The sequence below is a fragment of the Embiotoca jacksoni genome, unplaced genomic scaffold (genome assembly GCF_022577435.1).
Source record: "Embiotoca jacksoni isolate LCO1_2020_lvr unplaced genomic scaffold, fEmbJac1.0.p SCAF_47, whole genome shotgun sequence".
Lineage (NCBI taxonomy): Eukaryota > Metazoa > Chordata > Actinopteri > Embiotocidae > Embiotoca > Embiotoca jacksoni.
Window position 1 is genome coordinate 2,187,902 of NW_027185400.1, and position 23,649 is coordinate 2,211,550.

The 23,649-nt window shown below is 39.8% G+C and overlaps 1 protein-coding gene across 7 annotated transcripts in view; it reads right to left on the reverse strand.

The window, feature by feature from the left end:
- Nucleotides 1-5,139: 5,139 nt before the first annotated feature.
- Nucleotides 5,140-23,649, reverse strand: part of stim2b (stromal interaction molecule 2b) — a 36,889-nt gene continuing 18,379 nt past the window's right edge. For 4 of the 7 annotated variants that reach the window (XM_069169737.1, XM_069169743.1, XM_069169742.1 and 1 more), the window contains exons 2-12: nucleotides 22,511-22,641; nucleotides 14,245-14,356; nucleotides 12,173-12,284; nucleotides 11,276-11,391; nucleotides 10,989-11,166; nucleotides 10,681-10,858; nucleotides 9,363-9,524; nucleotides 9,067-9,167; nucleotides 8,191-8,429; nucleotides 7,847-8,090; nucleotides 5,140-7,321 (exon numbers count right to left, since the gene is read on the reverse strand). In XM_069169737.1, coding sequence (XP_069025838.1) covers nucleotides 6,703-7,321; nucleotides 7,847-8,090; nucleotides 8,191-8,429; nucleotides 9,067-9,167; nucleotides 9,363-9,524; nucleotides 10,681-10,858; nucleotides 10,989-11,166; nucleotides 11,276-11,391; nucleotides 12,173-12,284; nucleotides 14,245-14,356; nucleotides 22,511-22,641 — 2,192 coding nt within the window. In that variant the 3' untranslated portion in view covers nucleotides 5,140-6,702. Of the gene's footprint in view, nucleotides 7,322-7,846; nucleotides 8,091-8,190; nucleotides 8,430-9,066; nucleotides 9,168-9,362; nucleotides 9,525-10,680; nucleotides 10,859-10,988; nucleotides 11,167-11,275; nucleotides 11,392-12,172; nucleotides 12,285-14,244; nucleotides 14,357-22,510; nucleotides 22,642-22,882; nucleotides 22,926-23,588; nucleotides 23,646-23,649 lie in introns of those variants that run through there. The other 3 variants (XM_069169740.1, XM_069169739.1, XM_069169738.1) reach the window with 3 other exon arrangements.

A 23,649-nucleotide genomic window follows, 5' to 3' on the forward strand; every position in this document is an offset into this window, starting at 1 on the left:
TAGACGACATGCTGTAGTATGACTTTTTGGTCATATTTTAGACGACATGCTATAGTGTGACTTTTTGATCATATTTTAGACGACATGCTATAGTGTGACTTTTTTATCGTATTTTAGACGACATGCTGTAGTATGACTTTTTGGTCATATTTTAGACGACATACTATAGTATGACTTTTTGGTCATATTTTAGACGACATGCTATAGTGTGACTTTTTGATCATATTTTAGACGACATGCTGTAGTATGACTTTTTGGTCATATTTTAGACGACATGCTATAGTATGACTTTTTAATCGTATTTTAGACGACATGCTATAGTGTGACTTTTTAATCGTATTTTAGACGACATGCTATAGTATGACTTTTTAATCGTATTTTAGACGACATGCTATAGTATGACTTTTTTATCATATTTTAGACGACATGCTATAGTATGACTTTTTTATCATATTTTAGACGACATGCTATAGTATGACTTTTTTTGTCATATTTTAGACGACATACTATAGTATGACTTTTTAATCGTATTTTAGACGACATGCTATAGTATGACTTTTTAATCGTATTTTAGACGACATGCTATAGTATGACTTTTTAATCGTATTTTAGACGACATGCTATAGTATGACTTTTTTATCATATTTTAGACGACATACTATAGTATGACTTTTTAATCGTATTTTAGACGACATGCTATAGTATGACTTTTTAATCGTATTTTAGACGACATGCTATAGTATGACTTTTTTGTCATATTTTCGACGACATGCTATAGTGTGACTTTTTTTATCATATTTTAGACGACATGCTATAGTATGACTTTTTTTATCATATTTTAGACGACATCCTATAGTATGACTTTTTTGTCATATTTTCGACGACATGCTATAGTATGACTTTTTTTATCATATTTTAGACGACATGCTATAGTATGACTTTTTTTTATCATATTTTAGACGACATGCTATAGTATGACTTTTTTTATCATATTTTAGACGACATGCTATAGTATGACTTTTTTTATCATATTTTAGACGACATGCTATAGGATGACTTTTTTTATCATATTTTAGACGACATGCTATAGTATGACTTTTTTATCATATTTTAGACGACATGCTATAGTATGACTTTTTTTATCATATTTTAGACGACATGCTCTAGTATGACTTTTTTATCATATTTTAGACGACATGCTCTAGTATGACTTTTTTTATCATATTTTAGACGACATGCTATAGTATGACTTTTTTATCATATTTTAGACGACATGCTCTAGTATGACTTTTTTATCATATTTTAGACGACATGCTATAGTATGACTTTTTTTATCATATTTTAGACGACATGCTCTAGTATGACTTTTTTGTCATATTTTAGACGACATGCTATAGTATGACTTTTTTGTCATATTTTAGACGACATGCTATAGTATGACTTTTTTTATCATATTTTAGACGACATGCTCTAGTATGACTTTTTTGTCATATTTTAGACGACATGCTATAGTATGACTTTTTTGTCATATTTTAGACGACATGTTATAGTATGACTTTTTTGTCATATTTTAGACGACATGCTCTAGTATGACTTTTTTATCCTATTTTAGACGACATGCTATAGTATGACTTTTTTGTCATATTTTAGACGACATGCTCTAGTATGACTTTTTTATCCTATTTTAGACGACATGCTATAGTATGACTTTTTTGTCATATTTTAGACGACATGCTCTAGTATGACTTTTTTTATCATATTTTAGACGACATGCTCTAGTATGACTTTTTTATCCTATTTTAGACGACATGCTATAGTATGACTTTTTTTGTCATATTTTAGACGACATGCTCTAGTATGACTTTTTTGTCATATTTTAGACGACATGCTATAGTGTGACTTTTTTATCATATTTTAGACGACATGCTATAGTATGACTTTTTTATCATATTTTAGACGACATGCTATAGTATGACTTTTTGGTCATATTTTAGACGACATGCTATAGTGTGACTTTTTTTGTCATATTTTAGACGACATGCTATAGTATGACTTTTTTATCATATTTTAGACGACATGCTATAGTATGACTTTTTGATCATATTTTAGACGACATGCTATAGTATGACTTTTTTTGTCATATTTTAGACGACATACTATAGTATGACTTTTTAATCGTATTTTAGACGACATGCTATAGTATGACTTTTTAATCGTATTTTAGACGACATGCTATAGTATGACTTTTTAATCGTATTTTAGACGACATGCTATAGTATGACTTTTTTATCATATTTTAGACGACATACTATAGTATGACTTTTTAATCGTATTTTAGACGACATGCTATAGTATGACTTTTTAATCGTATTTTAGACGACATGCTATAGTATGACTTTTTTGTCATATTTTCGACGACATGCTATAGTGTGACTTTTTTTATCATATTTTAGACGACATGCTATAGTATGACTTTTTTTATCATATTTTAGACGACATCCTATAGTATGACTTTTTTGTCATATTTTCGACGACATGCTATAGTATGACTTTTTTTATCATATTTTAGACGACATGCTATAGTATGACTTTTTTTATCATATTTTAGACGACATGCTATAGTATGACTTTTTTTATCATATTTTAGACGACATGCTATAGTATGACTTTTTTTATCATATTTTAGACGACATGCTATAGTATGACTTTTTTTATCATATTTTAGACGACATGCTATAGTATGACTTTTTTTATCATATTTTAGACGACATGCTATAGTATGACTTTTTTATCATATTTTAGACGACATGCTATAGTATGACTTTTTTTATCATATTTTAGACGACATGCTCTAGTATGACTTTTTTATCATATTTTAGACGACATGCTCTAGTATGACTTTTTTTATCATATTTTAGACGACATGCTATAGTATGACTTTTTTATCATATTTTAGACGACATGCTCTAGTATGACTTTTTTATCATATTTTAGACGACATGCTATAGTATGACTTTTTTTATCATATTTTAGACGACATGCTCTAGTATGACTTTTTTGTCATATTTTAGACGACATGCTATAGTATGACTTTTTTGTCATATTTTAGACGACATGCTATAGTATGACTTTTTTTATCATATTTTAGACGACATGCTCTAGTATGACTTTTTTGTCATATTTTAGACGACATGCTATAGTATGACTTTTTTGTCATATTTTAGACGACATGCTCTAGTATGACTTTTTTGTCATATTTTAGACGACATGCTCTAGTATGACTTTTTTATCCTATTTTAGACGACATGCTATAGTATGACTTTTTTGTCATATTTTAGACGACATGCTCTAGTATGACTTTTTTTATCATATTTTAGACGACATGCTATAGTATGACTTTTTTTATCATATTTTAGACGACATGCTATAGTATGACTTTTTTTATCATATTTTAGACGACATGCTATAGTATGACTTTTTTTATCATATTTTAGACGACATGCTATAGTATGACTTTTTTGTCATATTTTAGACGACATGCTATAGTGTGACTTTTTTATCATATTTTAGACGACATGCTATAGTATGACTTTTTTTATCATATTTTAGACGACATGCTATAGTATGACTTTTTTATCATATTTTAGACGACATGCTATAGTATGACTTTTTGGTCATATTTTAGACGACATGCTATAGTGTGACTTTTTTTGTCATATTTTAGACGACATGCTCTAGTATGACTTTTTTATCATATTTTAGACGACATGCTATAGTATGACTTTTTGATCATATTTTAGACGACATGCTATAGTATGACTTTTTTTGTCATATTTTAGACGACATGCTCTAGTATGACTTTTTTATCATATTTTAGACGACATGCTATAGTATGACTTTTTTATCATATTTTAGACGACATGCTCTAGTATGACTTTTTGGTCATATTTTAGATGACATGCTATAGTATGACTTTTTTTGTCATATTTTAGACGACATGCTATAGTATGACTTTTTTTATCATATTTTAGACGACATGCTATAGTATGACTTTTTTATCATATTTTAGACGACATGCTATAGTATGACTTTTTTATCATATTTTAGACGACATGCTATAGTATGACTTTTTTGTCATATTTTAGACGACATGCTATAGTATGACTTTTTTATCATATTTTAGACGACATGCTATAGTGTGACTTTTTGGTCATATTTTAGACGACATGCTATAGTATGACTTTTTTATCATATTTTAGACGACATGCTCTAGTATGACTTTTTTTGTCATATTTTAGACGACATGCTATAGTATGACTTTTTTATCATATTTTAGACGACATGCTCTAGTATGACTTTTTAGTCATATTTTAGACGACATACTATAGTATGACTTTTTTGTCATATTTTAGACGACGTGCTATAGTATGACTTTTTTATAATATTTTACACGACATGCTCTAGTATGACTTTTTTTGTCATATTTTAGATGACATGCTATAGTATGACTTTTTTATCATATTTTAGACGACATGCTATAGTATGACTTTTTGATCATATTTTAGATGACATGCTATAGTATGACTTTTTGATCATATTTTAGACGACATGCTACAGTCAACCTGCAACCTTCTGACTGGGAGGCAACAATGCTCTTCCATGACATGTTTAAAAGTCATAAATTATACTATATTAAGTGGTCCAAAATGTTTAAAAAAAAAAAGTCACATAAGCTTGTCATTCAAAAAGTAGAAAAATATACATTGTAAAATTTAAAAATTGAAATTGTATTTGACAATAAATTTTCCATTTCAGCCAAACCTCCCACTAGGTGACCAGTTACATCCATCAGCTCTGAATCATTCGCCCGGTTCTTCATTCTGTCATCCAAAAACAAAACAAAATCATACATCATCCACAAATTATAGCATGACATTTTGTTTTTAGCATGTTGTCCACAAAGTAGAAAACAAGTCACACTATAACATGTTCAACATGCGTATGAAACAGTATAAAAAAAACGCATCACGATTATTCTTGCCGTTTCGGACATAAAGTGCCGCCTTAATTTAAAGCATTCAATTATTGCACCAGAATAAGCATGAAGTGCTCCAGCAAACATTACTCTGAAACATCTCAGATGCCTCCATTTTTTTTTTATTAAGTCTTCTACTGTATACAAATATTCACACACAAAATGTTCTCAAAAAACCCTAATGTCTCGTAAACATTCATTTTCTTTCAGTTCTGTCTCTTTTTCTTCATTGTGTGCTGAATTTTTCACAACCTTTCATATCTTTTGTTTAAAAACACAGGACACTAGATCCTCACGTCATCGTGTCGTCCTGACACCCAGGCACACCTCGTACACGGCATCACCCCCCGACACCATCGCCACCTATACAAGACCCGTTATGGTAAGTTGCAGCAATGACAGCCGGGTCCAGAGTGAAGGGAAGAAGCCAGAATTCACAGTGTGAAGCAGGAGCTCTTGACATCAGTTCGTTTGGGACGGCCCCAGAGGTGAGAACGAGGACCGTATTGCATGGGTGAGCTTCAAGCTTAGAGTTGTAGGGGGACAGGTCTCGGTTTACCAATCAGATTGAGATCAAATAGTTCCTTTTTATTTTATTTTTTTATAGATAATCTCTAGGGCTGTCCTAAAAAAGCTTGGGACAGTGGCGATAGCTGTTGATCACAGAAACTGCATTTAAAAAAAAAAAAATATTCCTGCACTTGTGGATCCTTAAATAAAACAAATATGGAACACCACCCACAAAAACAATTATTTGCTAAGTCACTTTGACCAAAGTCTGGTGGTGACACCAAGTTTTAGAAAATGAAGCAGGGTTTAACAAAAAATAGAAATGGTATATTTATGTATGGCTACGGGATGCAGTTCGTCAGAGGGGCATGGTGTGGGAGAAATCTGCATATTCAATCAACTTTCCTCAGCAAAGATCAGTTCATAGGAACCCCTACCACTTATGAATCTATTTAAAAACATCTATAAGAACATAAAGCGTTCCCAAAATACCAGGAAAGCAGTAGTGCAACAAACTTTTAGCATGATTTTTTTTTTTCCCCAAAAGGAAATCCATCAAGTACATGAGTTTAGGACTCGAGAGCTTTCAATCCATTATTTGATTGGGGAGGATTCGGAAAGAAATTGACAAAAATATATATTTATATATTACTACCTTTTTTATGGGCAATATTCGCGTGTGTCACGACTGAAAGTGAATTTAAATACGTTCAGTATGAACAGCCGACATCACTCTGTACTAGACATATACAGTGAAACACTAGACATTGTGTGCTTAAAAACTAAATGGAAGGACTGCACCTTTAGACCCTCTAATATAGTGGATTTTTTGGTTAAAACTCAAAATAAAATTAAGAGAAGACAGTGACCTTTCATCGACGTTTCTTTTACATTTGTAGGTTTCCCTGTGAGGCTTTGAGTGAACTAAATAAAAAGGCATTATTGAAAAATAAGGCTACGAGTCTGGAGAGCCGTTAAAGGCGCAGACTGAGCTACATTCCATCTTTGATGACAAAATAAAAAGAAATTAAAAGAGTAAATTGAAAGTTTTAGCTTACAGTGATGTCCATTTTTTTTTTTTTTAGTATAAGGGCTAAAACGACTCTTTCTATTTTATGTTTGTCTGTCTCACACACACGCACAATCTCACTGAGAGTTTATTTTTTCTTCTTAAATAGGCTTTTAATTTTAGAGGAGGAGCGCTTGATTTTCTCTCCATTGTCGCTGGAGTCCTGGGAGGATGCGCTCTGGAGCTTATATTCCCGTCCCATGCTCCGGCCCTCCGAGTCCAGGGAGGTCAGAGACGGGTAACGCCCCACGTTGGGCAGCATGCTCGCTGGCAGCTGGCCATAACTGTAGGACTTCTCCAGGATGCCGTTGTACAAACCCTTGCCTGTCGGAGACGTGACTGTCCCCTGCGAGAAAGGTACACTTTGGGATTCGGGTATGATGCGGGTAAGGTCGGGCGAGCCTCTTTGTGCAAAAGGGTGGTGCTCCAAAGCCGGGGAAGGGGAGGTGGAGGGCGGGCCGGAGGGGGTGGTGGCTGGAGTGGGGGGGAGAGGGGGAGGCGTGGAGTCCCTGAGACTGCTGCTGCTGCTGCTGCTGGTGTGGGTGGACGAAGGAAGCTCCGGACTCTGGCTGAACAGCAGCAGCTCCTCCCGGGAGATCTTGCGGTACGGGGTCTCCGAGCCTGGCGTGCAGGGGTTGTGCAGCTGCTTGCGGCCCATGGACGAGTTGAGAGAGTCCGTGTCGGCGCTGCCCTCCTGAGCCGGTTCCCTGAAGAAGGAGAGCAGAAGCACCCGGTCACACGCTGACAAACAGCTCCACGGAGACAAACTACTTCTGTCATCTGTGCCATCGTTTTCTTTCATTTTAAAGTTTAAAACAATATTTCTCTAAATTTACAAAATGCTATACAATAAAAAAACTATGACAAATATGTCCAAAGATATTTTTGACATATTTTACGACATAGTACAGAGATTTTTTTTTTTTTTTTTTACATAGTATGAATATACTGACATTATTTTTTTTTTTTTTAACAAATTCTATGAAATACTGTTATATTTCTCTATGTTGTATTTTTCTATCACCTGCTATTTATTTATTTTTTTGGACACATTGCAATATGCTATTTTCCACATCTATCTTATGGCGTCTTTTATGACATCCTACATGATGCGTATCCCTAATTTATGTAGCAGCATATGAAAAATCCAACTGATTTATCTCCTGATTCTGTCAATGTTCCCATTTAACCCCCAAGATCAATGCATCAGTGTGAATGTCTGGATGAAACACCTGTGAGTCCAAACTGTAAAACCATTCCGCGGCGTTCCGGCCAACGCTACATACCCCCTCCTATCCGAACTGAACATGATATGTTCGTCGTCTGCCTCGGGGCGATAGGAGAGGGACGAGCTGGCCATGGACAGCAGGTCGGGGTCCGGAGACATCAGCGAGGACTGCGGAGAGCTCAGCAGGCTCCGGCGGGAACGACACAAGCTGCTGCTGCGCGTCAGCGACGGCCGGATCAAGGTGGCGGCTGAGGGACAAACCGGGAATAAAAACATTACCACAGCTTTCACAACGGGTTTCAGACTTTAAAAAAAAAAAAAGTTGTAAAAACTCTCCAAAAGTCTCACTTGTGAACTGTGGAATGATGGGAGGCGTGTCCTCGTCCAGGTCATCCACTCCTCCTGCGATCGGGTAGGGAGGAACCGAGACCCGCGGCATCACCACCCAGCTGTGGTCTGAGTAGAGGGTCGCCGTCAGGCTCGGCAGGCCTGAATTATTGACGACGGGGAAGCCGCAGAGCTTCTCGATCTGATGCCAGCGGTGGAGTCGCTCCCTCAGGCACGCCGTCACCTCCGACAGGGATTTCCTAAAAGAACAAGGAAACGATGAGGACGGGATACTGGACATCTTTCTTTCTTTTTTTATGTGAATATCTTGATTTTTAGCTTGATTTTAAGAACTCATAAGAATATATTAAATATATCTTTTGGTGTTTAACTATATAAATTATCCAGTCAAATATGAGTGGGAATTTTCACTTGTTGTTTTTCGTCAGTAAAGTATTTGAGCCCTAAATAAAGCAGCGTAAATAAAAAATAAAGTGACTGCGAGTGTAAAAAGAGTACGAAGACAATCAGCTGTTTACAAATGCAGTAAATAAAAACAGTCCTCCCTTCACAAAAATACCCACGCTCACTTTTTGTTGAAATCGTTTGAGTTTTTAATCAACTTTATGATTACTTTGGAGAATTGTGGTTGTATTGAATGATGACTTATTGTTAGATTTAATCGACTGTTGTATTTAACGGCTTTAGTTTTAGCTCGTTGTACCAAATAAACTGACAATAAATGGATATGAGCCGATGTAACTCGTAATATTCAGCTCCATTAAGTTTCCCGATTGGTTCATATTAATGCAAATGTAAAGGTTGGCTAAATTAATTTATGCTGCACAGCAAAAAGAAGAGCCATCCAGCTACTTGTTGTACGTGAGGTTTTCTTACTTTGCTTCTAGTATCTTGTGGTCCACCTCGTCCAGAGATGAACTGTGGGCGACGTGAAGAGTCCCAAACACAGAACTTCTCTTCTTTTTTATTTTCTCTGCCTGAAATGATAAATTCATAACTTATTCAATTCAATGTACAACCGGCACGAGTAACTTTGCAAAACATTTTATGTCACGTGTGAAATCGAGTTAAAAGTCAAACACGCATAACAAACAAACAAAATGTCCAGCCTGCATCCTCACAACATCAAAGACCCTGAAATGGATCCGACCGGCCGAAGGACAGAACTTTACCTCATCTTTGGCGACGGACAGCTGAAACTCGGCGCTCTGCTTCTTGATGTTGTAGTACTGAACTTCCACTTCGTGCGTGAGCTGCAGCCACTTCTGAAGCGCTTCGGGCACCGAGCGCGCCGACTGCATCTCCTTCTCCGCTCGCTTCAGAGCCTTTCGCACCTACGAGAGGAAGGAGAATCCATCCGGGTCGGGTCAGAGTCACTACGAAAGAAAAACAACTTCTCCCACAACACCATCCATCACCGCGTTTCAAATGAACTGTGAATAAAACCAAAATGAGTCCGATCCCAGAGGAGAGAACTCGTTACCGTATCGGTGCTGCGTGTTAATGCGACGGAAATCTGCAGAATACGCAAAGAGATGAAAACTTAACGTGCAAAATATGAAAGCAATCTTTTCATTTGAAGGAGTTTTTTCAGCTCCAGTAATGAATACATTTACATCCGTGTACAGAGGTGTCCCAGACACTCATCTCCATGTCGTATTTCTACGTTTTGAATAGATTATTTAATCAATTTTCCATAAATGTGACTGTATGGAACATATAAATATACCTCATATCTTTATGGAAGCTGAAATTACCTCGCAGCCAACAGCCAAAGAGCTTTAGGTGTAACAAATTGAATCTATGCAGGATTCAGTCTTCCTCCATTCAGAGTTCCCGCTACAAGTCAAATGTCAAATTTCACTGAATAAAAAAAGCTGAATTTCCACGAGCTCTGATGAACAGAAAAAAAGGCTGAAGTTGTTCTGAGCAGACAAGAAACAGACTCGTTATTTTATTCCCATCAGTAGAAAACGGTTATGATCGCACACGACTCGGCCTCGAAAACACACCTTGTGTAAAAAAATGTTTTTAAATATGAGCAGTAGGAAGTTGGTGTGGCTGTACCTGAGATCTGAAGTCGTTTTACAAACAGCACATTTCATTTTTCTGTTGTCTATTTTTCCGTCTTTGAATTCATCGTTTTGAAGCCAAAACTCCAGAAATGAACATTTTCTTGGCTTTTTTTTGTTTGTTTTTTTGCATTCCTGTGCAGGTTCAAGAAAAAGCACATCTTTCCTGAAGGTCTTGTTAAACGGAAAAACCACTGAAACACGTGAAATAAAGTGATTTAAAAAATACTAAATAAAAAGACTGCATGGAAATGATTTGTTTTTTGGGGGATAAATGGCAACAAAAATGTAAACATGCAAACAAAATTCCCTGATATTTCATGACTTGGCAAAAAAAAAAAAAAAAAAAAAAAAAAAGATGGAATCCACTTGTTTTCAAGTAGCATCGCGGGAGACGATCTGTCGGAGAAGCTCTAACCTGTACCAGTTCCTCCTCGGCGTATTTGAGCCGACTCAGCTCACATTCGGCGCCCTCTCGCAGCTCTCGCAGCCGGTGAGCTTCCTTTTTGGCGCCGGTGATCTCGTCCCTCATCTTCTGCTCGAGGTTCTGCTTCTCCACGGCCACCGTCCGGTTCTCCTCCTGAGCCTTTTCCAACCTGGGAGAGGAGAGGAGGCACAACCGGTTTTAAGATCAAAAGCTCCACCTCTTCACATGATGAACTCCGTCTGGTCTTTGGACTGCAGCGAATCAGGAGTGTCAGTTGGATGTAAATCTGATCGTCTCACCGGCTCTGCAGATCTAAGAGGCTTTGCTCGGCGTGCTGCAGACTCTCCAGATCCTTCATCATCTGAGAAATGTGCACTTTGCTCGACTTGTTCTGCACGTAGGCAAACCAGCAGCCGCCGACACCGATCACTATGGAAACCATCAGGATGAAGTCTTTCATCCAGTTATGTTGTGGACCTGCGACGGGGGAAGAAGATATTCAATATTTCGATATTCATGAATAATGATGCCGCAGATTTTTGTAATTTTTTTGTAATTTTTTATATAAAATGCGGTGCATACTTACGAAGAGGAGGGCCGAAGAGCACTGCATCCAGCGCCTTCAGGTTTAGTTTCTGTTTATGCCGCTGGTCTAATATCTTTAGCTGCATCGACATAAACGACGGTTCGTTCGCCGCTATTCTAAAATCCAGAAAAAGAAAACAAAAATCATTGAAAACTGATGAACAACAGCTTCAAAAGGCCTCTGTGTGCTGTAAATAAATAAATAAATAAATGACTGTGAATGTGCACCTGTGCTGCAACTCTGACAAGACAAAAGGTTGCATTCTGGGTAATTAATCACGGTGAGAATAGAAACGAGACTGTTTGACTTTTTATAAATGATACACACTGTTAGAGGAGGACTCCCTCTGTTGACCTCTGTGACACCGATATCTAGCCCACTTTTTTTTTGGTTCCCAAAGGAGGGGTGGGGGGTGGGGGTGGGGTAGTTTCACACCACCACCATCTTAAACAGCTCAGACAACATGGCAGCCCGAGGAAACTGTACCCCTCGATGTGACATCACCTTATGAGTCAGCGCCAATCATCTCTGTAACGTAACACCACCACCACCACCACCACCACCACCACCACCACCCACACCGAACGGCACTCGTGTAACAATTTCATCATTTTAAAAACACTGATGATGGAGTCCACAGCAGATAAGTGAAGCTCGAAGGTATTTTTCTCGTGTGTTACCTTTTACGACCAGCAGTGGGCGGCATTTAACAGAGTAATGAAAAAAACTCTTCAGGTGCCACTGGGGTGTTTTAACAATGATCAACCTCACTGGTCAGCAAAAAGCAACAGTGACACACAAAAAACATCTTAATTAGAGGAACTGAAATGACATAAAATCAAAAATAAAAAACCACTTGTGAGATACCGTGAGCAGAGACGGTTGTTTGGAGCTCACCGAGGTAGCGTGTTCCCCGTGACCCGGAAGTCCCGGAAGTTCTTCTCGTACTGCGGCAGCTCCACCGACTCCTGCAGCCACTGCACCGTGTCCTCCATCGTCCAGTTGTGGACTGATGAAGAGGGAGAGGGAAAAAAATGGGGGATGTTGTTACGTATTTATTCTTTTCAAGACATCAGCGAGACGGGTCGGAGACAAACGAGACAACTTCAGTTCTCATGGACTTTTCTTTTTGAGACATAACTTAAATCCAACTGAGGTCAAAACATGAGACAGCTGCCATAAAACAAATGAGATCTATAAAACTAACACTATTCTTTCATCATTACTAATGTATTCCAAACATTATTCTATAATTATTATTCTATTATTCTACAATGAAGACCATCGAGGTATGATTGACAGCTGCATTACATCCATTGCGGTGAAGATGACAAATGACAACGTTGGCTACTCGGCGTTCAAGTGGGTAAATCGTAAAAACACGGTTGCCAGGCAACGCAACATCGACGTACAACCTCAGACGTATAGGCTAATATCCAAGTTATGAGGACAAACTTTACATTAAAAAAAATGACAATACATTAGCTATATGTTTGTATGTATATGTGTACATATCACTGTGGTTGTTGTCTGTTTTTATTGACATCTTTCTATATTTTTACACACCGTGGGACAGAGAAACAATATTTCGATCTCTCTGTACGTCTTGTACACATGATGGATTGACAATAAAGTCGACTTTGACTTAACGTCCAAAAAAAAAAAAAGCATTTCCAGGTCCTCTGTTTCTGTAAACATCAGCAAACACGTCACAACTTATAAAACTCCAGGCTTATAGAAAATGTACCATGAGCTCCAGCATCATGAATACCACAAGAGGGCGCCATTCACATTATTTCTGCAGCATCTGTGACGATGTAAAAGCTTCTTTTCCAATGCCTCCAACCTCTTTCTTCACTTCAGCTTGCTCAGAGGCACGCGGGCAATAACCCCACTCAGTGGTCAGACATCTTTTTTGTTTTTTTACTTCACTGAGTCTCCAGTTGAGCAGATTACCACTAAAATATTTTACTTTCCAGTCCTGCTCTACAAACAGTATGTAGCTAAACAGTAGCAACTGGATGACGCAACACCTTTCTGATCTACGGTCAGTAGGTCCCTAACGCTTTCACACCTTTACCTCCAAGACGCAGCCATAACACTGGGTGATTATTTGTATTTTTTTTTACAGTGTGTTGTCATTTCAGATGTGCATAAAGTGCATGTTAAGAACTTGTTCTGACACCACGGTCCAGAGAGGTGAACAAACTAAACCAGCTGAGGATGACAGATTGGTGGGCTGTGTTATGAGAAGTCGTAAAAAAAAAGAAGACAAGTAGTAGGAGACGGAGAACGTTTGGAGTAAAAACAAGAAGATGTAATAAATCAACAAACTCTACTTTGACATTCACGAGGAAAAATTTACAAGGAAAAGCCCGATAATAAAAACATTACCGATAAAAATGATGATTGAAACTACTGCGAACTTCAGATGGATTTTTTTGAGTAAAGTGATATTCCATTACACGTTTGGCAGAGAAAAATAAAAGCTTCAAAGCATTAACAGCACTGCATTCTGGGTAAATGAACCTGTATATCACTGTTTTGGACTGAACTATAAGGTCACAATAAGGTTTATTGAATCAGTCCAGGAACACTGTGAGAAGGATGTTTCACCTGCTGATGACTCGGTTCAAAACACACCCAGGTCATGTGATGTAATTACAAAGTAAAGTGTGTGTGTGACCTCTATGAAGCCGGAGGAAGGTCAGTGACATGCTGCTATGAATCTTCTAAAAAAAGATTTTCAGTCTGGGTCCCTCGTTTTCATTTTAAATTCTCTGGTCTTGTCATCTCATTAGTACGTTTGTTTATACTGTATATTATATTATATTGTAAAGTCAGCTTTCGGAGTCAGATCGACTTCCTGTTATCTCAGCTGTGGTAGAAATCCTTGAACGTGAGACCGTACACAGGACAATAAACTGGAGGTGTGTGACCTTGACGCAGAGACCAGTGTCTTTTTGTACCTTCAGAGGACTTCCAGCCCCTCCACAGCTCCTCCACCGTGATGTGCTGGTCTTCGCGGTGCAGGTTGCTGTGTTTGTTGGTTTGCTGCTGCTTCATATCTTCTATTATGAACTAGGAAAAAAAAACAAAAAAAGAAGCGAGACACACGACTGAGTTTCAACAAGAAATATATTTGTACATTTATGCATTTTAAAATAGGTGTTTTGTTTTGTTTTTTACTCTGAGGGGTGGGGCGGGGGGGGGGGGGGGGAAGGGGGGTGGGCACAAATGGCCGTGCTCGTCTGTGAATGTCCATGTGTGGTTTTGACCGAGAAAACTGTGGAGAGCTGGCTTTGCCTAAAAGTCTGGCTTTGGATCACACACTTTTCTGTTTGCTCTGCTTTTCTTCCTTTTAGGGACTTTGAAAAGAGAAAGAGCCTCCGTGGAAGAGGCACCGCTTCCACCTGTGTGTGTGTGTGTGTGTGTGTGTGTGTGTGTGTGTGTGTGTGTGTGTGTGTGTGTGTGTGTGTTCCTGGCTGTCCTCCTTTGGTAGCTTAGATCTAAATACCCCTGCAGAGAAAGCCATAGAAAAAAAAACTAAAAACTAAAATAAACCACCAAAGAATTGCCAGAACACCAACAGCATGAAGAAGGATGGTGGCCGACTACCAAACACCTCAAAGCATTCATCCTGGAGCACCGTGTGTTTGTGTTTGTATGTGTGGCCTTGGCCTAAACTAAAAAAAACAACACAACTTCAGTCTAATTGATTCATCCGACCTGTTTTTGATAACCAATTAGTGTTTGATATTTCTGCAGCACAGCGTTGATCTCCTGACGATGTAAAACTAAAAATCACCAGAATGAGCTGCATATCGACTTTTATGTAGATTTAAGGTTGACATTGATAAAGACGATAAAGTTACATTAAGGATTGTATTACGTGTGTCAGTAAAAGACTTCCGCCTGTACGTGTGCTCAAATCATTTAAAAATGAACCTAATAAATCAATATTATCAGTGACGTGGGTTGCTACACCTCTTTTTCACAGTTAGCTTGCTCAACGGCACGCGGGCAAACATTATTTATGAATTGGACAGATGAGTTTTAGGCTAATGTAGAGCCAGTTGAATTTATAGGATTATTGTACTTGTTGTATGTTGAACAAAGGATCCTAATTATCTCTGTGGTGTCGGCATGTTAAGAGTGTAACGTTACCTATTACAGTATTTATGTGTGATAAAGAGAGAGAACACAATTTTATTAAATGTATTTATTGTTAGACTGTGGATGCTGCGAGTCGAGTGGTTCCTTTTGTTCTCCCTGGGAACAAACAAATAGACAAGTGCAGAGTGACTGATTGTGATGTCTAATTAGTTATGTGTCAGAACAAGAGTTTGTATATATGTATATATATATATATATATATATATATATATTGCCAAGCTAAAGCTAAAAGTGGGTTTAAATATTGTGACAACTCACCTCTGCCTGTTTCCTGTTTCCTGTTCCCAGGGTGTTCGGGTAAAACAGTTCCCCAGGCTCGAGCACACATTTATAGTTCTGGGAAGTACCAACCACAGGAAGCCGGCGGGGGGGCAACGATATGTGTTGCTCTAATTATTTAGGTTATGTATTGATAATTTCCTCTATTTATAGGGACTGTAAATATTTGTACATTATCATTGATATCTTTGGGTTGGTGAAATAATGTAAATATTTATTGTACATATTAATTGTTGATATACATACTTACCTGTAGATGGTATGTCCGGGCTAATTAGAGTGAACAGGTGTATATAAGGAGCTCAGTCTGACTTTTCACACGTTTGAATCGTGGTTTCAGATCAATGAGTTTCATATTTGACTTGATGAGGATAAAACAACACGCACAGATTCGAACACGGCTTGAAAAATATCATGCGCTCGCACTAAGACAGATGTTACAGATGTTACCGCCAACGCTTGGCCGCATCAAATCCCTTTGAGATCGTCCTGGAAGCATTTAAAGAAACACCGTGACACAAAATGCAGCTCGATCACACGTCCCTGTCGAGCGCCCGACGGTTTGCTACGAGTTCCACATCGAACACACGATGGTGTTGCTGCGTTTCAGAGGCTGCCTGCCAGCGTCAAAGGAGAAACATCAAATCTTTCTGCGATCACGAGTCGTCTGAAGGACTTCAGTGAGACTCACATCTGGCAGCCGACGCTTTGTGAACACAAAATCGTGCTTCTCTTACACAGACCGGGATTAAAAGCTCAGCAACACACAGAGATGAACATTATAAAGAGGGTGAAAATATATATCGATGATGCACGTCTGGAGCTTCACAATCCAGCTAACAGTGTCCATGTTTGTCTCTTCCTCCATTTAAATCAAATCCTGTGAGATTAACCCTTAAAGTCAAAGTGATGAAGCACCTTTTTTACAGACAGAGCTGCCATGCAAGGTGATCAGCTGACGTTCAGACAAGGAACCTTTAATAAAATGTGATGAATCCCGTTTTGCACTTCTAGATAAGAACCCTCTCATTGTGGCATCGTTTTCACAGTGATGAAATTGCTATGATGTCATCCTCAACGTGTGACACACACACACACACACACACACACACACACAGTCTGGTTCTGGTTCCTTTCATCAGCAACCAAATCGTCTGCACGTCCTTACTTGAACACTGCCTGCTTTAGTCCCATTAATCAGGTAGTCCAGTGATTAATACAAAAAAAATGTATCGCCGCTATATTAATAAATGTGGGTTTGTGCCCCTCAGTTGCACACAGTGATGCATTGTTTAGTATCAGCTGACATCCAGAATAGTCTCCAGAACCAGGAACAATCTACAACTTATTCCCGATGGAAAACCGGCGGTGGGAAGATTTAATGTTAATAAGTACAAACTACGTCCACCACATTATCGGACCGAGTTAACGTGCTCATATTTGCTAATTCCTGTGAAACACAAAGTAAAGATGAAAAAAATTTCATTAGTTTTTGCCGATATTTGATCATAAACAATTAGATTAATTCAATTCTGTACAAATGTATGTTTGTAGGAACCTGAAATGACCCCGAGGAGAGCGGAGTGCACACCTCAAGTGTTTTTCCTGGGATTCCTCCTTTTGGGTCTGAAAAGCTCTTTCAGCACATCAGTAGTGGACAAAAGGCCTCGAAACATTGCACTCTGTTATTCATTTATTTTTTTTTCTTCATGTTCTTCTCTCACAATACAAATGCAAATGAAGTTTTCCCCGCTGATGTAACACCAGGCACCGGCTGAAGGAACCGACTGCCTGCTGAGTCACCGCAGCGCAATACTAGTCCATCCAAATGTCTCGATAAGCCTTTTAATGCCGACAAGTCCTGTCTGGGGAAAAATGTCCGCCTCCAAGGACATTTTCACCAGAGCAACACAAACGGCCATGATGGATGTTTACACGGACACATTCGGAAAAGAGCCCTTTTTTTTTTACATTTTGTATTTTCATCAGTGGTTTTCTTGTTTACAATTCACCACCTGTTCACTTTAATAAACACACAACAGATAAACTACACACGTGATACAGCACGAGAAAGAGAAGGACTATTTTACTCAAAAAAAAGCTGCCTAGTCACCGTGTTAGAAGTGACTGTGATTGTTTGCAGCGCTGCGTCACCAAACTACTTTGCAGGCGGACCGGCTGAGCTGCTTTGCATATGCGGTTAAAAGGCTGCTTTGCACTGCTTTGATGGGGGCACTTCTAAAGTAAGCGGCGAGCCGCACGTATAAAGATTGGGCTCGTTGTGTTCGGGCGCCTCGTGGCTTCTGCGGTCGACGCGTTAACGTAGCAGCCCTGATAACCGTGACGACTGCAGCCTTTTTAAACACGTGGCAGGGGAAGACAAAGTGCTTTTGTGTTTACAGTTGATGGCAGGACGACGGGAGAGAGAGAGACACACACACACACACACACACACACACACACACACACACACACACACACACACACACACACACACACACACACACACACACACACACACACACAGTGGCAAACAAAGACATATTTGTTCACGTCAGATTCCCGGTCGGGCGGGAGTTCGACGCTACTTCCCATGAGCCTCTGCGCTCTCCAACAGCCGTGCCTCTATTCGATATCTACTGTATCAGTCTACTTTACTTTACTCATCTAATTCACTCAACGTTATTACATCCATCGCTTATCTGTCATCCCGCTGATTTATCAGTTGTGAAACCATCCCTCACATGATAGTCTTTTTCATCTTTTTTTAATGGGCGCAGTGAGGCCCGAGATCAAAGTTGTCAGAGACCATGTGATGTGATTTCCGACTTTTATCAAGTTATTCTGCATTCAGCTTCTTTTCCCATTAAATTTGGTAGCAAAAATAAAACCCTTCTGAAGACTGTTTTTACAAGCTGTTATTACCTCATGTCTCATTTACGGCACCTCCCTTCATGTGGGAGTCAGACGGTGTCTCGCCTCACTGGAACCGACCACGTCTTCCCCGTATCGCCTCTCCTCCACCCAAACATCTGGAATTCCCTTCATCTTCTGACCAAAGTTCCTCCGTCGCTGCCAGCTGTTAGCTTAGCTCTGTCAAGGGTTCAATAAAATGCCTTGCAGCTTTTTTAAACCTCTCCAGGTTGTTTGTTTAGTCTGCACACAAACGGAAACGTAAAGACAACGAGATGTGGTTTTAAATCCTGCTGACCTGTTTTTTGCCGACCAGGTTGCTGCCACCAAGTGGTGAAATCAAGGAAAGCCAAAACATAATGAGAAGAGATACAACATTTTAATTGCTGCAATTTGTAGGTTTGAAGGTGTAAATTGAATCTTTAGTGTTTACATTTTCTAGCTTTATCTTTTCTATATGCGAAGCTAATCGACTCCAAACTCTTGTATACTTAAAATATACACTTGATCTACACTGTATTTACAGTAAACACAGTTTTTGCAATCAGAATTTGATCCATTTGGTTCGATAACATTTGGAAAGTTTCACTTCGGTTCAAATGTAAAAGTCCTGCACTTTGGTTTTTTTTATTTTGTAATCGTTTGCTTTAACCAACCCTTGAATGCTCTTTGTGTGCATTCAAAGGTTGAAGTTGCACATGAAATCTCTCCTGAACGTTCCCTCCAGAAGATTCCCAGACAAGTCAACAAACACCTTGAAGAACCTTCTTTTTATAGATCCAGCGTAGCCTCGTGAGCCTCCTCCGGTTTCTTCTGTTCATAGCAGCCTAAACACCAGTAAGACATACATACAGTACGCTCGGCACAGACGTACAACTCACATGCCTAATTTTCCCACTAAGATGTTGCGCATGGCCTGTCAGGAACTAATAAAGCACACGCAGCAGCAGAACCGTCGCCCCCCCGCTGTGACGCGGTTCGAGTTCATGCGATTTCAAAGTGATGCAACACGATCCAGCCGAACGTCTCTTTGGCAGACGGGCAGCACCCCGAGACGAGGACGTGCACCTGCCGTCCCCGGCGACTAACGCTCGGCAACAGGAGCCCCAAGCGTCACTCAAACCCCCCCCCCCCGTGCCCCCCCCGCCCCAACCTCCCTCGACAACACGTCCAGAGCCACAGAGGAATCACAGACGGGATTATGTTATAAAATTCTTTCACAGTGATCATATTTCAGATGCTCACGGAAGACTTAATTACTTAAGAGTTTCTGTTTTTTTATATATTTAGGCTGAAGAGACGGGGGGGGGAGGGGGGGGGGCCGAGGGGGAGAGGGGTGTTGGTTTAAAAAAAAAAAAAAAAAATACCTGTTAGCGTCATCATGTCAACTGATTCTGACAAAAAAACAACATCTTTCAATTTCCTTTCCCGAGAGCTTATTTGTGTTCAGCCGCAACTCCAAATGTGAACTTAAAGAAAAGCAGCGAAAGCGTCAGTGGTTCTACATCCTGACCGACGGGACGTGACAGCTCGGTAAGTACTGTAAAAGGGAACCGAGATACTCGTTGGCCTCCTTGTTTGCTCTCGCTGCTTCACCTCCACAGTCAATATGTTTAAGCACACACTCGAGGATGCTTTACATACAGAAAATGAAATGTGCGTAGGTCGAGCTGATGTGACGCCGACGACGAGAGCAGAGCAGAGCAGAGCAGTTACTCATCGTTTATTTATAAAACAAAAAGGAGAAGCAGAATGTGGTTTTGGAAATGGATCAAAAAAGACGGTTTGCATTTGAGAATATATAATTTCTTCAGGTCATGTATGAACTAGATTCATTAGGAGTATATTTTTTTTTTACAGAACATGATGCAGAAAAAGATGCTTTGGTCAGCGTTTGTATATTTTCTGCCAATCTTATAATTTAATTTATCCTTATTTCTCATGTTGTAACATAGTTTGCACTTCTCTTACAATCCTCCAAAAAATCTGGATCCTCCAAAAAACGTTTTGTCAGGATCCCAACCCGATCAGATGCACATGATCCGTCTCTCCCTCTATTTCAGAAACTCTTAACATTTACGATATTAATGTTTTTCAAATATGTGTTTTTATTTATAAAAAAAACTCAAAAGAAGGAAATATTCCTGAAGTTTAAGACTTTAAAGTAAATTCACAGGTTCACTCTTTACTCGACCCGTCAAATCTCAGATCTTCAGCCGCCTGAATCATTAGAGGTCAGTTTTCAATTTGATACCCGGGTAGCATATTATGGGATGGCCTCTCCCACCTGACAAAAAGCTGCTCCTCTGTTAAATGTTTGAAAAGGTGCTTGAAAAAATATTTAACTGTTGTTTCATAACTGCAACATACAAACACTCACATCCATCACCATACTCATATCTTTTTGATTTTATATTGACTTTATTGTTTTTGCTGTGATTGTTGGAGCCTGTATTTTGTTGTTATTTATTTCCGTTATTTCTATGTTGAAATATTATTTCTGCATGTAAACTTTGTATTTTCTATAACTGTAAACTTTTAATATTATCTAGGTGGAGGCTTCAAGTGGTTGGTTTTTTTTTTGCCTCTCTGCACTGCACTGATTTTTTTAAATTTGTAAAATCTCGTTTTTAATTTGTGCAAAATCAAATCAAGTCAAATCAAATCAAATCAAATCAAATCTGAAGAATTGAGCCTCAATGGCGTCCGTGACCACCCGGCATCACCGTCAGCGGGAAAAAAAGTCCCGTTTCTTTAAACGTGGTCTCCTGCTCACATGACGATATCTCTGCATGCCTCTTAAAGCCAACCGATAGAAAGTCACTAATCTGGTGAAATGAGCGTCCATCATGTTATGAAACGTGGCTCCGCCCACCATCAGAGCCCGTAGAAGGCGTTTTTGGAAATCCTCGGTAATGAGCCAAAAACAACTCCGGCTTTCTGCTGGAAATGACTCAGTGGCCTTATAAAGACAAAGGCTGAAACACAGGCGTGTGTGTGACATTTAGTAACGTGCTCCTATACTGTGCGTCAGCGATCCACACACACACACACACACACACACACACACACACACACACACACACACACACACACACACACACACACAACCCCGTAATGTGGGACGGGGTCCAGGTCTTCAGGGTTCGTTAGACGGGACTCATACGGCTCTTTACTGAGGCGCCACCGCAGGGCTGGAGGGTATAGCTGTTTCTCACACCAGCACTTCAGCCAGTTAAAAAGGACTCCTGCCAACACACACACACACACACACACACACACACACACACACACACACACACACACACACACACACACACACACACACACACAGTAAATGTGACCATGGTCCCGAGTGGTTTCTTTTCAACGTAAGACGACGTTGATTACTGAGAGACGGACAGGTCACGGCAGGTCAGAGTGCTCTCAGATGTCAATCGTAACCCTCTATCACACACACACACACACACACACACACACACACACACACACACACACACACACACACACACACACTATGGTACCTGTGTTTCAACCGCATCATCTTCGGTTATTTACTCACGAGCAAAGATTCACAACTTGCGTCAAACGTTTTCAACGTAACTTAAAAAGCCTCCAAATTTTAAATACATCCTTTAATAAAATGATAAATATTCCCTTTTTTAAGCAGTAAATTACGCTGTAATGAGAGTGAAAACGGAACCGACGGACCTGCGTGTGTTTCTGAGGACTAATTGCTGTTGAAGAAGGATTTGAACTCCAACGCCTGCCGGTTCTTCACTGTTATCACTGTAAACTCAATATTTACTGTGGTGATCCACCGTCACAGCGGACAGCCTTCTTCCCCAAAAAACCTCCCGAGCTCACCTCCACACTCTCGTTGACTTCTATCCCCCCGTCGTTGTCGTCGTCCAGCTGTTTGTGGATGTGCCGCAGCGCATCCAGACTGAAGCGGTCGTCCTCGCCGATGCATGGCGGCATCACTATAAGACAAGGGTCTACGGGGAACAAACAAACAAACAAACAGACAAAAAGCAGGTGAGAGGTGAAGGGTCAGGTGTAGGTGATTCAGCAGCCAGAAGTTTATACACACACACACACACACACACACTCATAGCTGAACCTGACATTTGCTCTAATTTAAAAACACTAAAAGAACAGAGAAAGCTAACTGATTGGTTAATTGATAAATCTACATGCTGCCATCTAAAGTGAACTTTCAGAAACAGGATATTTTACATGTTTCTAATTCAGACTCAGTTGTCATCAAATATCCCAAATTCAGATCGGTGCTCCTGCTGGACTCCGTCGCATGCTGTTGTCATTCCTGCAGCGTCCCCAGGGACCCCCCCTCCCCCTCCCTCCCTCTCTCCCCCCCTCCTTCCTCTTCACCCCCCCCCCCCCCCCCCCCCGCCTCCCTCCTGTTTTTATCCAGCACCCCTCCACGTCCCACCGGGTAAACGAGCCCATTACTTCCAGCCTTCCATAGCGACGGACAGTTCAAACTGGCCGGGAGCCAGACTGTCTCAGTGGAGCCACAAAACACAAAACACACACACACACACACACACACACACACACACACACACACACACACACACACACACACACACACACACACACACACAGAGAGAAACGATGGCTCGCGTACAAACACCCTCATAAACAGATAAATGCACCGAAGCTGCGATCTCCACGACGCCGACGGGACACACAAGGACAGAAAAACTGAACAACCTGTCAGTCCGAGTCACGGCGAGGTCGAACAAATAACGATGTTCCCTCGGTTTCAGACGCACCACACTGCAGCCGAGGCCAAAACAACAACAACAACAACAACAAGGAGATGGCGACACACATCCGAGCACGTGTCGGGGATCTTTTAAGTGTGTGAAAGCATTAAAACTGGAACCAAATTCAAAAGGTCAAAAATATGCTTCTAAACCTCTCTGATTAACGACGAATCTCATTGTTCCATCTTTATGCTGCTGGTTTCAGTCTCGTAC